Genomic DNA, 18,287 nt, shown 5'->3' with positions numbered 1-18,287 from the left:
GTACTGCAGAAGCACCCATTTCCTGCTATGCTAGTGAAACCACTCATCACACATCTTTCTTGAGCATATTGCTTAGGGAACGGGTCTTTGCATTGCTGATGATTCACTGTCAATTTCCATTAAAGAAATAGTTCAAGAGGAAAGTGATTATTTAGAGTGAGGTCATCAAGGACATTTTTGTTCAAAAATATTTGTTAATACTTTTTTACTAGTTGACATGTATTTGCTGAGTGCCCATCATGTGATGCTCTGTATATGATGCTGATTAGTTACAGTTCATCAAGTTTCTGCAGACGACATGGTATAACTTTAGGTGGAAATGGAGGCAGTTTACCTCCACCTGAAGCAAGCCCATTTTTCATAGTTTGAAGCATAGAATTGCTACCTGTTGGGTAGTTATTTGAGAAAAGGAAACCTTGTGGGCAGGAGAGCACTCTCTATAGGAAGCCTGTCATCTGCCTGAAGCAGGACAAGTCAGGACAAGTTTCAGAAGATAAGCATGTAGAGAAGACAGGATGAGTGTGAGCTGTTGAATGGCGATTCGGTTTTTTTCTGAAGCAGTTACTATTTGCCTGTTTAAGGGAAAGAGTCCCAGGTTTCAGCCCTCACCTGAGGACACCGGTCCCAGAGCCACAGTCAAAGCGGAACTCCACGTGGCCCCCTGCCAAGTTGATGGACAGGAAGTCTTTGCTGCCTGTGTCATAGCTGTACAGGAGGACACCGTCTCCTGAGTCTGGCCGAAATGTGATCTCAAACTCCATGAAGGAAAGGTAATGCTGGGGCTCCAGTGGCCAGGGAGTTGCAGCGTAGGATCTCAGAGACTCTCTGAACTGAGGAATGGTCAAGGTGAAAGCTGAAAAAACAAGCACAGTGTTAGAAATCTCTCTGTGGCAGAAACTGACCAGATGTGCACCCATAGCTGTGTTCTTTCCCTCCTGGGTACAGACCTAAACTACAATTCCCAGCGGCCCTGCAGTTAGGCTGGTGGTGTGACTGAATTCCGGCCAGTAGAACTTGGGTGGAAGAATCATGGAGCACCCTAGGTCTGGCCCCTAAAACTTCCCTCCATCCTCCATGCTCTTTCTCTCCTCTCTCGTGCTGGCAGGATGCAGGTATCTGTGGAGGACTGTAAGGCCCTAGAAGAGCCATTAGATGGAACGAAACTGTGTCCCTGTATAACTGTGTGGAGCAAAACCCCCTCTCTCACCACCATCTCTGACCTGCAGTGATTTTGTAATATGAGCAAGAACTGGCCTTGATTACGAAAGGCTACTGAAATATGAGCTGGTATGTAACAGCATTGGCTTACCCTGACTCACATGCCCTCTTTTAGGTGACATGAGATTTGAGATTATAAAAGTTTTCCCCAGTATGGTATCTTAGGTCCAAATCTGAATTAGGGAAGAATTTGACTAGTTTTGTGATCTTAGCCTCAGTTTTATTTTCTTTTTATTTTAATTTTAGAATTCTGCAAAAATGATTTTCCAAAATCACTTTTAGAACCCTCCATGATTTTCCAAAATCTTCGAAATTTTCTGTTAGTATTTGCCTGTGTGAGTGCACATATGTGTATTTGTATGCATGTGTGTTTCCATGTTTATATACACGTGTGTGCATGTATATATATTTACATACTCTCTGTATATACAGTATTAAAGTGTGGAATAATTTAGTAGAACAGTACAAAAAAAGGTTACTTTTGTCCCATCACATTGTTAATGTTTCTGTGTCTACCTTCCCAATCTTTTTTTTCCCCCCGAGATGGAGTCTCACTCTGTCACCCAGACTGGGAGTACAGTGGTGCTATCTCGGCTCACTGCAACCTCCGTCTCCTGGGTTCAAGCAATTCTCCTGCCTCAGCCTCCCGAGTAGCTGGGATTACAGCTGTGCACCACCACACCCAGCTAATTTTTGTATTTTTAGTACAGACGAAGTTTCACCATGTTGGCCTCGTGATCCGCCCACCTCGGCCTCCCAGACTGCTGGGATTACAGGCGTGAGCCATTGCGCCTGGCCCCATCTTCCCAATCTTTTATCAGAAATTGACAGATATTCTAAAGAGCATGAGCCTGAGCTTTAAATGCTTTGAATTCAGTCTGATACAAACCACACCAATACAGGCTTTTTAAAAGTTATTCAAGGGCCAAGAAGAGCCCACTCATTTTTAGCATCTTGAAATGAACGTATGTTTGGCTGAGGGACGGAAGGTGCCCTGCAGTAAGAAGTGCTGACAGGCTGAACATCAGATGAGTGAGTTCTCGTCACCAAACAAATTTTGGCACTCAGAGACACTCCAACCTGGTTAAAAAAGTTTCCCCCATCTCTCCCGACAAAGCAATGTTGATCCCATAGAAATGTATGGGGCTTTGTTAGATTTGTTGAAAGTACATTGATGAGGCCTGGCGTGGTGGCTCATGCCTGTAATCCCAGCACTGTGGGAGGCCGAGGCGGGTGGATCACTTGAGGTCAAGAGTTTGAGAGCAGCCTGGGCAACATGGTGAAATCCCTTCTCTACTAAAAATACAAAAATTAGCTGGGCGCCTGTAGTCCCAGCTACTCGGGAGGCTGAGGCAGAAGAGAATCACTTGAACCCGGGAGGCAGAGGTTGCAGTGAGCCGAGATGTGCCACTGCACTCCGGCCTGGGTAACAGAGGGAGCCTTTGTCTCAAAAACAAACAACCAAATTAACAAAGAAACTATACTGATGATAAAGTACATCTACACAAATTAACATGCAGATAGAAATCGCCTTCAACTTGCTTCTTTCTCACCATCTTCACAGTGTCGACCTTTAAACCCAAGGGGACAGAGGCAAATGTAGGAGTCGGCTTTGATTGCTGTGCAGGTGCCACCATTGATGCACGAGGCCTCATCGCAGATTCCACTACTGCATTCCCCTAAATACAGAATGGGAATTACAAAGCCAATCCGCCATGTGTGCCAGTCCAACACAGTGGCGCTGACCCCACCAGCAGCTCATGGTTCTGAATAAATACAGTTCAGTTCTTACTCCTGTTGATTTGCAGCTCTGCACAACTGCAAATGGGCTTTCAGGATAAGTGGAACCTACTCTTCATTTTAATTAGATTTTGGTTTGTCCTGTATGAAGAGCCGTAGAGACTTTAAAAAACATGATGGACACAATAAATCAAATAATACATTTCTGGGCAATTTTATGACCACTAACTGGGATGACTAAGCTGTTTCTGCTTTAATTCATCTCTCTCTTGCTCCCAAAAGAGCACATTTCAATCCCTCCAATGTCAACAGGGTGTTTATGTTAAAAGCATTCTAAATTGCATGACCCCAATTAGCTTAAGTGCTGCTGCCTTGTTGGTTCAAAGTTGAGACAAGCAAGGTAGGCACAGAAGGAGTTACCCAGCCACGTCTAAGCTGATTAACTCACCTGGATTGTCAACTTCTCTGTCCGGGGTGGGGAGCAGGGAGGGAGGGCCCCATAATACCTTGGCACATGGGTTTCAGAATCCCTATTTCTACTTCCAAAGTTACACCCTGATGAGGGACAGAAAGGTGGCCTGCAGTAAGAAGGCTGAAAGGCTCAACATCTGATGAGTGAGTTCTCTTCACCAAACAGATCAGAGAGATCCAGAAAGGGTATCCTTTGTCATTTTCAAGTGCAGGTCTTCAGAGGAAAATAAATGGACTTTTCATGGGCTGTTTTTCTTCTGCTTCTTTGTGTTTTCTCTTTGTGTGTAAGAAATCAGTTAGACAGATGGACCACCATCTGGCCCAGAACCACATGAGGGAGTACAAAACACTTTTTCTGGGGGTGGAGGTAGAAGGGCGTGCCTCTGGAAGTGAAGGGTCCAGCTGTGTTCTCTCCCAGTCTTCAAGGCTGCCCACTGCATGAGCTGGTAGCCCACCCGGTGAAGGCAGGAGCCCTCCTTGGCCTGAGTGTGTCATCTCGGCAAGATGAATCTCTCACCCTTCCCTCCTTGAATTGGTCCAGTCTTTTCATAAAGATTCACTGGGAGGAGGGGTAAAGGCCAGGCACCCAGGGTAGACCCAGGAGATGAGACTGACTTCAGGGACTGCTAACATAATTTAATTAAAGCCCGGGCAGATGACTTGCCACCCCAGCTGGGGGTGGCTAGCCTCTGTGAATTCCAGCTGGTGGCTACTGAATGTTCAGGCAGACATGACCAATGGTCTCCAGCCACAGCCCTAAGAATGTCACCCCCAGCATTCACAGTCTCCACAGAGATGCTGGCTGACTTTGATCTTAAAGAGCCAAACTCTCAAAGGTCCCTGAGCCCCACCAATTTCTGTGGATTGTGATTCCTTCCCAGAGCTTGGCTGGATCCACAGGAAGAAGCGGGGTCCTTGTATGTTATTTTAGATGTACAGAAAAGGATTACATTACAAATCTTATGCATTTTAACCATTTTTTAAGAGGTGGGGGTAGGGGAGGGGAGGTCATGAAAGCCAGATGGAGTTGCTGACTTGGTGAAAGCAGCATTTCAGCAAGATTACTCTGGGAATGGCATGCAAAACAGACTGATGAGTGACAGGAGTGGAGGAGAGGAAAAAACTCCTATAGGGAGTGAACAGGATGGCCACAAAGAAAATGGAGAGACTGTGAAGGATCAGACATCCAAGGAAGGAAGAAATGAGAGATTCATTCTAGAGGCTGAAGGGCAAGAAGACTCCTCCAGCACAATCTCAAGGTTTGTAGCTTGAAAGACTAAAATAATGGTGCAGGAGGGAAGAAATGAGAGTGGCTGTGGATAGGACCTGGCTTCTGCGAAGCAAAGGGAGAGGTTGCTTTGGTTGGATTTAAGTCTAAGGTGACTGTGGAAATACCCAGTGCTGGTATCAGGCCTTGAAAGAAGGGAGAGAGGTTCCCAGAGTTTCCAAACCAGTGTGGGTACAAGGTCACACAAGGCATGACACTTGTGTGAGCTGGAAAGAACCTGAGCATGGGTGAGTAAGCCACAGCAGGGGCTCTGTGAACCGAGAAGGAAAATATATTGCATCTCTATTTTCCCTAGCCTCTGCCTGGAGCTGGGTATGTATTTCCATCAACTTTCAATACAGGCACGATACTTCTAGTATTAGTAGTTCTTATGAGTTGTGACCAGTAGACCTCACAGTTGTTGTCACATTGCATTTATTGCACATATTTCAAAGTATCATTTATACTTGTTGCTACTTTGAAGTCATGGGAGTTATTTCACCCACCATTAAATAATTCTGTTCTTAATATGCTTTATAAAGGAGTACATATATTATTGTAAAAGCAAAACTTAAAAAAAATGTGATAGAGCTGGGTTTCAATATAATTGTTTCCCCTTATAATATTACATATATTATTTTTCTCCATTTAAGAACATCATTATGAGAAGAGGTCCATGGGCTTCCCCAGACCACCAAAGGGGGCTGCAGTGCCAAAAAGGTTAAGAATCCCTGGGCTACTGAGAAGAGAGAACAGTGGCGGCAAGGGCCCAGGGCAGCCAGGAAGGGTGAGTGCAGACTCTAGCTGAATAGGTTCATTTTAGGGGGAAAACTCTCAACTCAAGAGTGATAGGGAGGAGAGGTGGGTGCAGCAAGGTCATGTATACACACACAGACCTCATCATCAATATGTAAAGTCACTTTCACCAGCGCCTACCATAGGCCAGTTGTTGCGTAGGTTTCTGCTAGATAAGAAAGCGAGAGGTAGAAGAGAAATAAGACTGCTAAGGAGGGGAAAGAATGTGGAACATCATGGGGTGGAGTTCCTTAAAGAGACCATGAACAAGAAGAAAATTCCCTGTCCCCAGCCCCCAGTCCATAACTGAGGCCCACCTATTTTTCCCCTAATGATCTGTCAGATTCGTCTCTGTTTCTACCATGATTACCACCTGGATCACATCGTTATTTGTCATGTGACCTACTGCAATAGACCTCAGCTGGTCTACATGTATCCCTGAAAGCCCCTTCTAATGAGCTGTCAGAGGATCTTCTCAAATCACAAACTAGATCATGGCACCCATCTCCCCCTTCCTCTTCCCCTGGAACAAGCCCTTCCCTCTGCCTGGAATGTCCTTCTCTCCCTTCTCCACATTTTCACTCCTACTCTTGCTTCATATTAACTTCCTCTTCTGAGAAACTCTTTCCCTGGCCTCCAGACCCTACAACCTCCCTATTAAACGTCACCATTGCAGCATCACTTCTCCTCCATAACACTTACCCCATGTGTAACTTCACCTTCACTGTGTGATTATTATATTAATTTGGTCTCTCCACATGGCAACTACATGAGGACTGAGCTGGATCCTGTCTTATTCATTACTTGATCTCCAGCACCCAGCACTGTGACAAGCACTAAGCAGGTGCTCAGTGAAGTATTTATTGAGTGAAGTGAGGAAAAGAGCTGGTAAGCCATAGTGAGACTCATGGTCACCGCAGACCCCCTGAATCTCAAATACCCTGGGAAGTGGCTCTGTGACTGCTCCAGCAGGGGGGGGATATCCAAGATGGGATTGGCATAAATGAGTGGTGGAAATATAGGTTTGAAAATCTGAATGGAAATAATCAAGAGCTGGACTGGAGAATGCAAAATTTGCTGAGATTTCTGACTAACTATTCTAGAATGTGACTTGCAGAGAGCACAGGAGCTGGGAACAGTCTAACGAAAGACAGGAGATGAAGCGGAAGGAACTGAGTAATGCAAGCCCCTCTGGGGAATGAAAACGGGTTTAGTGGGAAGGCAGAGAAAAAGTCACAGTTGAAGATGGCAATGCCAAGTTAGAGATATCAGATGGGGAACCAGGACCTCCCTGGTGGGGCCGCATTTGACTTACAAAAACTTGAATTTCAGGAGGACTAACCCAAAGGACAGCAAACATGGAAGCTGAGGAAGGATAACCAGCCCCACTCTTATAACCCCGGGGGAAATGAAATGGGAAGAAATGTAAAACACCAACATGGCTGACACGTGCCGTTAATATTCACAGAGGGAAGTCTATACAGTAATCCAATAGCTGTATCCAGGAAGCTGGAGCCCACAAGAGAGGTCCTTTTGGTGCCACCTGCTGGAAAAGTGGGTATCGCACTGTGTCAGAATTAACAAAGCTGGCAGAAATCAGTTCTTGCCCAACTTTACAACCCCTGAACTACCTGTCAGAGGTTGCCATGCCATTTCAGGACTGCCAGATTTATTCAGGGCTGTTCCCCTGAAGAAACAGATTATAGCTGATTTGATGGGTAGGGTTAGAATATGAATAACAATATTAATAACAGGAAACGTTTATGAAATGTTTGTGATGTGCAAAGCCCTATTCTAAGTGCTTTTTACGCACCACAACTCATTTAAACAAAATAATCTTATGAGGTAGATACTATTTCCAGATGGGGAGACTGAGTTGCAAAAATTTTTCAAATCCAGGCAATCTGCCTTCAGAGTCCAGGCTCATAAACAAGGCATGTGACTCCTGATGGAATGGCTAGTTCATATGTTCTGAATCATCACAGAAAGAAGACAGATTTTGGAGACATTGTCCTACCACAGTGACAGCTTTAATAACTGTTTCAGTCATTGCTGCTTACTGTTTACTTTGACCAAGTAATCAATGGATGGTAAACTTTTTTTGTTAAGTAAACTTCATCTTTTATAATTATAACAATGGCATCACCCATAGGAGTGAACAAGGTGGAGGGAAACAATTTGGTAGCCATTGACGTAGTTGACTTTGTTAAGAGGGTAGCCACTGGTGCCAGAATGGCCGAGGTCACATTAGACTCTACCACTTAACTGTTCTGTACCATTGGTTTTTTGTTTTGTTTTGTTTTGTTTTTTGTTTTTTAAGACAGTCTCACTCTGTTGTCCAAGTTGGAGTGCAGTGGCACAATCTCGGCTCACTGCAACCTCTGCCTCCCAGGTTCCAGCAATTCTCCTACCTCAGTCTTCTGGGTAGCTGCAATTACATGGGTGTGCCACTATGCCCGGCTAATTTTTGTATTTTAGTAGAGACGGAGTTTCACCATGTTGGCCAGGCTAGTCTCCAACTCCTGACCTCATGTGATCTGCCTGCCTCAGCCTCCCAAAGTGCTGAGATTACAGGCATGAGCATTGCGCCCAGCCCCATTGGTTCTCATCTGCAAAGTAAGGCTAATGATAGCACCTACTTCACAATAACCTTGGAAAGATCAAAGTAATTTAGAATGGTGCCTACTTAAAGTAGGTGCTCAACTAATAATATTGGCCACAAGAAAAACAAACAAAACAAAAAACTGTTCTAGGAGTCATGAGTATCGAATCCTATCTCTGACTGAGGAATGGAGAGAGGGATGAATTGATATGTGGTCAAGAAAATGCAGCAAAATATTAACGGTAGAATCTAGGCAGTGAGACTATGGTGTTCACTGTGCATTCTTTCAAAATAGCATCTTAGAGATGGAGGGAAAAGAGATTCAAGGAGGAGACTTGCCATTTCTTGCCAAGGACAAAGTCATGAGAATGTGACGCTTAGAGTAGTGAGGGAAAAGGAGCGTATCATAGAGATATCGACCCAGAGTCCTGATATCATAGAGACCCTGTTATGAACTGAACAGCTTTTCCCCCAAAATTCACAGTTGAAGTCCTAATTCCCTGTATTTGGAGATAGTACCTTTAAGGAGGTATTTAAGGTTAATTGAGGTCATAAGAGTGGGGACCTAAACCAGTCTGATTGGTGTCCTTATAGGACGATATCTGGACATACAGACATACCAGGGGTGTGCACACATGGAGGAAAGATCCCACGAGCACACAGCAAGAAGGTGGCCATCTGCGAGCCAAGGAGAGAGGCCTTCCCAGGAACCAAATTGGCTGGCACCTTGATCTGGGACTTTCAGCTTCCAGAACTGTGAGAAAATTAATTTCTGATGTTTAACTCGCCCAGTCTGCAGTACTTTATTATGGCAGCTCTAGTAGACAGTCCCTGAATTAACCAACCTGGGAATTATCTACCTGCTGCCTTCAGTGATAGAATAAATGTCCTTATTGCTTTAAAAATAAGCCTAGCTCTGCCTGCTACTTTCAATAAGTGATTTAACTTCTGCCAGCCCCAGTTTCCTCATCTATAAAATGGGCATGATAATAACTTCTACCTCTTAGAGTCAGTGTGAAAGTAAATGAGAGAGCATACGAGAAGATGTTTGGCACAGTGATCACAAATTAGAATTTGACCACTTCTTTAAGAAACAGAGAGTATATGAAAGCTCTTCTTACATTACTGTGTTGGCTCTTCCACTGGACTGGGTGAGGTAAGGTGAAAGGGCTGGATCGCTTGTTGCTTTGTCCAATAAGACCATGCCATATTTCATGATGAGGCCCAAATTGCTAGCAGGACACAACCAGGGTTTGGTGCACCATACTGTTACCATATCTTGGTGTTCAGATGCAGGGTCAGCATGTCTGCAGAGCACCAGCCTCACCCCTGGGGCCCACCTCCCTCCTGATGTTCTGCAGCTACCAGCTTCCCAGGGTAGCACCTAATGTTGCTGCTCCCTCAATGGCCCAAGCCAGAAAGGCAGTCCCATAAGACATAAGTCCCATAAGAGTACCCCAACCCACCAGGCAGCCACTTACCCACATCAGCCCCACTGAGTGCTTTTCCCAGGGGCCAGGGCCTCATGTCGATTCTCCTCCCATTCACAGCGAGCGACTGCACACAGCCTTGAAAGCCTCGGTTTGTCCCTGTTGCTCTGACCAACCAGTAAGCGCTGGGAGCGCCACCAAGATAGAGAGGTGTCCGGAAAGTAATTTTACTGTATTGGCCCTTTAAGAAAGATGACCACTCATGAATACTCTCACTAAACAAAATCAAAAGCCAAAACACACCAGATTTTTATGAGGGACACGGTTAAGACGTCAGTGACAGGCCCAGCGTTTTCTTCCATCTGTATTTATCTTTAAGACCTTGCCTTACTGGAAAATTAAACCCACGATTACCGTAGGGAGCTCAGCGAGTTTCTCAGAGGGCTGTGCTTCCAGAAGGGAGGATTTTGGAATGTCTAGAAGGGAAGGGAAGGGAGGTCAGAGCCACGCCTCACCCACCAGGCAGTGAACCATGCTAGGCATCCAACAAAAACATTCTCTTTCCAGTCCTGACACCAGTTGACTGTGTACTTTGGAAGGATCTTAGGGCTATTCTGTGCCTCCAAAGGTGATAATACTAATTTTGTATGCAGTGGCTAACAATTACCTTTTCACTGTCCTAGTCATCTTTATACTATATCCTGAGAGAAACATTGTTGGGGTGGGCGGGGGTGGGGGGGAATTACCAAACAGATTATGATGCAAAGTGTTTTGAAATTTGCTTATGAATATGACTTCTTTTTTTTTTACAGTGAGGTAGGGAAATTTCCCATCTTAGACCAAACCACAATCTGGATCGCAGGTTTTAAGTTTACAAAATACAGAGCTGAAGATTAGGTGGGACAAAATTAAGTCACCCTTGGCCCTTTTTTTTTTTGAGACAGAGTCTTGCTCTATCGCCCAGGCTGGAGTGCAGTGGCACCATCTTGGCTTACTGTAACCTCCGCCTCCCAGGTTCAAGCAATTCTCGTGCCTCAGCCTCCTGAGTAGCTGGGATTACAGGCGTGTGCCACCACGCCCAGCTAATTTTGTATTTTTAGAGACGGGATTTCACCACGTTGGTCAGTCTGGTCTCAAACTCCTGACCTCGTGATCCACCTGCTTCAGCCTCCCAAAGTGCTGGGATTACAGGCATGAGCTACCACGCCCGGCCTGGTCATTCTTTTTTTATGACCAAAATATCTCATTTATCTGCATTACAGGGTAAGGAAAGGTGTCAGGGAAAGGCACACTGCCAGAACTTATAAAATGTTCAGAGTGTAAGACTCTGAAATATAATCTTGATCCTTTAAACTTCTGTTACCAGCAAGTGGAAAATCCAATGATTGTTTTATCTTTTCTGATGAAGAGATAAGAATCATTTGTAAATAGTAGACTCAACACAAGCTAGGAAGTGGGTTTTCAGGGTCAGGTTACGCTGTTTGCCAGCCACTGAGCATGCTGCTTTCATTAGATGAGTTAAATGTCCTCTTGGCTTCTTTCACCAAGATTCTCAGAATTCACTTCTTCTGGATCCCATCCTGGCCCTTCCAGTTTTGTTCCATGATCTGGGACCACAGCAGGAGGCCTGACAGCTCAATCCTTTTCTAGAGCATAAAGTGCCTTATGGGGTGGGTAGCTACTTTGCTGTGCCCTTCGCAAGATCCCGGGCAATAGTCTTCAAACCTGGCTTTTACATTTCAGATGAGGGTTGCCTTCTGATCCCTGGAGCTTGCTTTGCCTGCCTGTACAGAGAAATGGAAGTGTCCTGGAATTCACATTCTCCCAAGACAGCTCTTAACAGTTTGGGATGAGTCTGAGGTATAATTTATACTCCAGAGCTCCTCTAGTGGATCAGGCAGAAGCCATACCCTGAAAAACTTGGCCTGAGATCTCACTCTTGCTGATATCCTCTTCTTCCCTGTCTGTCTCCTCTCTCTTAGCAGTTTCTCCTGGGAGCACTTTCTTAATACATCACTTGCACAGGACACCACATCTCAGGTCTGTTGCTGGGGAATCCCACTTAAGATAGAATCACTGTCTCTCAGGAAAGCTTATTAAACAGCCACATCTGTGGTCCTGCTTTACAACTTGCTTAGCAAGTCTCACTAGTATGGAGGCAATCTATAGCCTGAGTATCCATAAAGCTACAGCTTCTTGCAATTAATTATTTTTTTTTTTAAAAAAGATGATGATATGGCTTGGCTGTGTCTCCACCCAAATATCATCTTGAATTGTAGCTCCCATAATCCCCATGTGTCGTGGGAGGGACTCAGTGGGAGGTAATTGAATCATGGGGGTGGTTACCCCCATGCTGTTCTCGTGACAGTGAGTTCTCATGAGATCTGATAGTTTTATAAGGGGCTTTTCCCCATTTGCTCAGCACTTCTCCTTGCTGCTGCCATGTAAAGAAGGATGTGTTTGCTTCCCTTTCCACCATGATTGTAAGTTTCCTGAGGCCTTCCCAGCCATGCAGAACTGTAAGTCAATTAAACCTCTTTTCTTTATAAATTACCCAGTCTCAGGTGTTTCTTCATAGCAGTATGAGAACGGACTAATACAAATGGGGTCTGGCTATGTTACCCAGGCTGAAGTGCAGGGCTATTCATAGGCTCAAACATGGCTCACTGCAGGCTTGACCTCCTGGGCTCAAGTGATCCTCCCTCCTCAGCCTCCCAAGTAACTGCGACTACAGGCATATGCCACCACATCTGGCTAATTTTTCTATTTTTGGTAGAGATGGGGTTTCACCACGTTGCCTAGGCTAGTCTCAAACTCCTGAGCTCAAGTGATCCTCCTGCCTTCGCTTCCCAAAGTGTGGGAATTACAGGTGTGAGCCACTGTGCCTGGCAATCAAATTAATTCTTAATTCTTTTCTTTTTTTTTTTTTGAGATGGAGTCTTGCTCTGCAGCCCAGGCTTGAGTGCAGTAGCACAATCTAAGCTCACTGCAACAACTGCCTCCCAGGTTCAGGCAATTCTCCTGCCTCAGCCTCCTGAGTAGCTGGGATTACAGGTGCCCACCACCACGCCCGGCTAATTTTTTAATATTTTTAGTAGAGACAAGGTTTCACATGTTGGCCAGGCTGGTCTCGAACTCCTGACCTCAAGTGATCCACCCACCTCAGCCTCCCAAAGTACTGGTATTGGAGGCATGAGCCACTGTGCCTGGCTCAATTAATTCTTATATTCACTAAAATCATAGAATCTTGAGATTAACAAAAAATATAAAAACTCTTATAATTCAAGCTTTCACTGGCTGTTGGATTCCTGGTACATCCCTAACAAGAAGTTTAGATAAGTTACCCCTTGAACACCTCCCAAGGATACCCCGATCTCCTGAGATAGTCTGTTGCACTTCTGTCCCTTTGTATGATTAGGTGAAGCTAAAATCGACCTCCTGAGGCTCACTCCATTCAGCTTTGGCCTTGTGGGGGGGGTCCATGGAGTAAATCTTTCTTTCTCAAGACTCTCCCTTTGACTCTATAATGAAAAGCCACCTTGCGTGCCTTCATCTTCTCTTCTCCAAACTAAACATTGCTCCTTCAATCAATCATCGAAGGGATTTCAAGTCATCTTCCAGTTTGGGTGACTACCCCTGGAACTGCTCCAATTTGTCTGTGGCCTTCTTAGAATGTGATCCAGATGTGAATGTAATCCTCTCAGAGGATTAGAGTCACCATCTGAGTCACTAGAAGCTATCACAGAGTCACTAGACTAGAATAAGATCATCGCCTCCCTTTTTTAGATGCTATGACTCTGTTAACACAGCCTATAATTTCTTTAGCTTATTGTTACCACATGACCCTGTTTGTTAACAGCTATGGAACTTCCCCCACTTTAAACGATTAGACATTTTCACAGGCTTCTATTGTAGCTTCCCCATTCTGTCTTCTTGTTAGTATTTTGGACCCAAGCTAGAAGTTTCTTTATTCCTATTAAACTAACTTTTATCATGTTAGGCCTATAGTTCTGGCACTGATGTAGTTCACTGACCCTGTCTTTTTCTTACCTAGCCATCTGAGCATAAACAATCTCCCTGGATGCACATTTACTAAATTTGAATTCTTATTCCTTTGGAACCACTGGGATCCAAATTAATGAGATATTTTCTTCTATATTTTGGAAGGCGGGGTGTCAGCAAGGCCCTTTATATCAGGGGTCCCCAAACCCTGGGCCATGGACCCATACCAGTCTGTGGCCTGTTAGGAACCAGGGTGCACAGCAGAGGGTGAGTGGCGGGGTGAGCGAGCATTTCCTTCTGAGCTCCGCCTCCTGTCAGATCAGCTGTGCCATTAGATTCTTACAGGAGCACGAACCCTATTGTGAACTGCGCATGCGAGGGATCCAGGTTACACGCTCCTTCTGAGACTCTAACCATGCCTGATGGTCTGAGATGGAACAGTTTATCCTGAAACCATCCCCCAACCCTGGTCTGTGGAAAAATTGACTTCCACAAAACTGGTCCCTGGTGCCAAAAAGATTGGGGACCACTGCTTTATATAATGTGTCTTGCTGGCAAAGAGTAGAGAGGAGCCCAGGCAGGGAGGAAGCTCTAGACATATAAACAAAGGCTTTCTTGCTACATTTTTCCCTGGAGAATACAGACACCTGCCTGATTATAATTATAGGCTCAGTTCCTTGGCAGGCTGCTAATCCAAACTGTTTATTCTGAACATAGTCCTAAAATTGCCCAGACCATAACAAATATGTGAATACTAGGTGATTTGCTGAGTAGCCCAACAGTCGAACTTTTTTTTTTTTTTTAACCATTTCCTACAATTATGGCCCCCCTCAAAGGTAAACGAACAGCTTATTCCTGCATTTTGAACCAAGTGAACCTTTCAAGACTATCTTCTAAAGCCACAGGATTGCAACACTCCTGCCCTAAAAGCAAGCTTTGTGTTTGACACTAATAATGGCTTCTAGGCTGGGTGTGGTGGCTCATCCCTGTAACCCCAGCACTTTGGGAGGCCTAGATGGGAGAATCGCTTGCATCCAGGAGTTCATGACCAGCCTGCGCAACACAATGAAACTCTATCTCTACAAAAAAAAAAAAAAAAAGAAATTAGCCAGGCATGGTGGCACATGCCTGTAGTTCCAGCTACTTGGGAGGCTGAGGTGGGATGGTTTGAACCAGGGAGGTAGAGGCTGCAGTGAGCCATGATTATGCCACTGCACTCCAGCCTGGAGGACAGAGTGAGACCCTGCCTCCAAGTAATAATAGTAATAATGGGTTCTATTCTTCCAATATGGGCCTTCTTCTACCGCTGGCTTTGATGTACTTAGGAAAAGAGAACATGTCCTTGGGCACAGTCCTGCAGCATGGACCTATGCACCAACAGCAATGATGCTTGCAAGTTTCGTTCTTCTCTTTGGTAGATGTGCGGTGGATGTGTGCCCTGAAAGCTCACCTGGAGTGCAAGACCACTCAGGAGCACATCAAAGGTCTGTTGCATGGGTTCACCATGAGAAATAGGCCTCACCAAGCCCATCCAGAACTTGAATCCTGCAGACTCTGCCACGGCTCTCTGCAGTAAGCCCTTCTCAGGAGACTTACGGTGGGTGGTATGTGGGGTGGGCAGGGTGTGGGGCTCATACATACCTGAGACTGGCCTGTCACTGGGGTGCCGTTATTCAGCTGCAGCAGCCCGTTCTGCCCATCTCTGTAGAGCATAACCGTGTGCCAACCCCCCAGTTTGATTTTGGTCTCACTTACAATGATGGCAACCCCAGTTCCACAATTAAACCTGTTGGGGAGGAAAAGGAAAAGAAGATTTTTTGACGAACCAGCTCATTATGTTTTCAGATACCATGGACGTCACTTCCAGGTCAACAGCTTCTTTCAGAGTCAGTCTATTCAGAGTTATGTTTATGAATATCAAGTGCTGTTGAAATCAATACAGGGAAGAACTAGGCACCTCTTCCTGGGGATGATCTCCATCTAGTTATCTTTCATCTGCCCATAGGACCCTTCAATGTAGGGCCTTTGTTAACCTGATTTTTTCTGCAACTTAGAAAATGATGGGCATTTGGGTACCGTGCTTGCTACCTGCGTGATGGGATCTGTACCCCAAGCCTCAGCATCATGCACTATTCCCATGTAGCAAATCTGCACATGTACCCCCTGTATTTAAAATAAAAGTTGACATTAGGCCAGGCATGGTGATTTACATCTGTAATCCCGCACTTTGGGAGGCCAAGGCGGGCGGATCACCTGAGGTTAGGAGTTGGAGACCAGCCTGACCAACATGGTGAAACCCTGTTTCTACTAAAAATACAAAGATTAGCTGGACATGGGGCGGGTGCCTGTAGTCGCAGTTACTCCAGAGGCTGAGGCAGCAGAATTGTTTGAACCCAGGAAGTGGAGGTTACAGTGAGCCAAGATCACGCCACTGCCTGGGCAACAGAGTGAAACTCTGTCTCAAAAATAAATAAAAATAAAAATAAAAAATAAAAGTTCAAATTTTAAAAAGCTGGGCACAGTGGTTCACATCTATAATCCCAGCACTTTGGGAGGCCGAGGCAGGTGGATCACTTGAGGTCAGGAGTTCGATACCAGCCTGGCCAACATGATGAAACCCTGTCTCTACTAAAAATACAAATGTTAACTGAGCATGGTGGCAGATGCTTGTAATCCCAGCTACTCGGGAGGATGAAGCAGGAGAATCACTTGAACCCGGGAGGTGGAGGTTGAAGTGAGCCCAGATTGCACCACTGCACTCCAGCCTTGGCAACAGAGACTCCATCTCAAAAAAAAAAAAAAGAAATTAATGAAAGGTAGTAGCTAATCCACATCCCATTTTCTTTTCTTTTCTTTTGAGAAAGAGTCTCGCTCTGTCGCCCAGGCTGGAGTGCAGTGGCGTGATCTCTGCTCACTGCAACCTCCACCTCCCGGGTTCAAGCGATTCTCCCGCCTCAGCCTCCTGAGTAGCTGGGACTACAGGCGCATGCCACCATGCGCGGCTAATTTTTGAATTTTTAGTAGAAACGTGGTTTCACCATGTTGGCCAGGATGGTCTCGATCTCCTGACCTCGTGATCTGCCCACCTCGGCCTCCCAAAGTCCTGGGATTACAGGTGTGAGCCACCGCAACCGGTTCCCATTTTCTTTTGACTGGAAGTAGATGATCACTTCTGCTCGGAAGGAATTTAGCCTTCTCTGTTTTTGAAAAGGACAGGACCCATAAGAAAAGTAAAGGAAAAATCACAAGAAAGAGAAAAAGAAAAGAAAATGATGGGCAACTAAGGACCTCCTTCTCGTTTTCAGCAATTGCCAAATGCTTACAGTGAATTCAAGGTACAGTGAATAGAATGCAAGTCACTTTATTTCCAGGGATTTCTCTGGGGACTTTCCCAACTGTCAAATAACAAAGCTCAGTGATATTCATAAAATATAAAAATCCAGGTCTTCAGGCTCATTTTGGCAAGCTGGCCAGCCCTGCCATCTGTGCTTAGCTGTACCTCAATGCAGGCGAGGTCCATAGGAGGCTCAGCAGTGAGGTGAGACAGAGGAAGGTTGTCCTCAGATGGCTGCATTATTCTTGTTTTTATCCCAACCTCCCTACGGCCCAGGGGTGCCCACGGTCACTATGCCTAACAGGTGGAATCTTGGACCTTTCTGGTCAACTTCCAAATAGCCACCAGGCCTCTTTCACATGGATCCTGAGACTGCCCGTGGGGAAGGAGTCATGGCCGGCATTTTCCTTACTAGGATTTGCATTAACTGCAGCCACTTCTCAGGCCCTCCCTTTGTCTCGAGATCCTCAGTGAAGTGAGATGCAGTCAAGAGGCATTGCGGGACAGGCTTACCCTGAGGAGGATAGCAGATTCACTCAGCAGGAGTTACATAGTTGGAGAGCTGCTACCAGCTAACAACTGCCAGTGCTACTGAGAGTCTGTCTGATCCTCCAAGTGCTAGAACCCCACAAGGTGAAAACCACCGCCCATCCTGGTGGCTAACACCAAACTTCCGTGAATCAAATCATTTAGCAAAGCATGGGGGCCCATTTTCTAGCCCAAGTGGGATACTCAGAAGCCTTCTTCAACTTAACCAAAAACACTTCAATGCTGAAAGTAATTTAAGAAGACAATAATGGCTGATGCTTATTGAGCACTTGCTCTGGGTCAGACGCTACTCTAAGCGCTTTTATGAATTAACTCATTTAACCCTCACAACAGCCCCATGAGGAAAGGGAGGCTTGGAGAGGTTGGGTCACATGCTGAAGGTCAGGCAGCAGGGGGTTGGTGCCGTTAGGATGTCAGCCAGTGCACCACAGAGAAGGACAAGGCTGGTGCCCATTGGTTGTTCACAAAGAGGTGCAGTGCACACCTCCACAAGACTCATTAAAATCTTCACCCTTCCACAAAACTCTGCCCCCCAGAAGACCACACATAAGCTAAAGGTGGCTTCCAAAGTGTGTTGGGGGAGAAACGATGAGGGCAGCGGAGGCAAGCCAAAGAGTTCCCAGCACAGCCCAGAGGAAGATGAGGATGGGGAGCTCATAGGAGGTTGGAGGCTCCTCTCAGTCCACACCTGTCAGCAACATTTGCCAAAAGGAGATGAGAAGACCCCAGTCTTCTTCCCATCACATCCACTAGAGCTCCAGAGAAAAGAAACTGTATTCCTTTGGCTCACTCTGCATCCTCAGGATCGACAGGAGTGCCAGGTACCCTCCTCAAGAAACATTCAGCAGCACCTACAGCACCAGTTACATCCAACAGTAC

General features: G+C 45.6%; 1 protein-coding gene across 3 annotated transcripts in view; it reads right to left on the bottom strand.

Moving 5' to 3' along the window:
* The window catches only part of EGFLAM (EGF like, fibronectin type III and laminin G domains), a 207,651-nt gene that overhangs the window by 36,827 nt on the left and 152,537 nt on the right, over nt 1–18,287 (bottom strand). For 2 of the 3 annotated variants that reach the window (XM_054489179.2, XM_054489180.1), the window contains 4 exons: nt 15,167–15,311; nt 9,575–9,764; nt 2,772–2,897; nt 610–853 (listed from right to left, as the gene is read on the bottom strand). In XM_054489179.2, the coding sequence (XP_054345154.1) occupies nt 610–853; nt 2,772–2,897; nt 9,575–9,764; nt 15,167–15,311 (705 nt within the window). Of the gene's footprint in view, nt 1–609; nt 854–2,771; nt 2,898–9,574; nt 9,765–9,937; nt 10,020–15,166; nt 15,312–18,287 lie in introns of those variants that run through there. The other variant, XM_063664745.1, reaches the window with a different exon arrangement.

Source organism: Pongo pygmaeus, chromosome 4 (assembly GCF_028885625.2).
Source record: "Pongo pygmaeus isolate AG05252 chromosome 4, NHGRI_mPonPyg2-v2.0_pri, whole genome shotgun sequence".
In the NCBI taxonomy this organism is placed as follows: Eukaryota; Metazoa; Chordata; class Mammalia; order Primates; family Hominidae; genus Pongo; species Pongo pygmaeus.
Note: the sequence above shows the minus strand (reverse complement) of the source record. Positions and strands in the feature narration are given on the sequence as shown.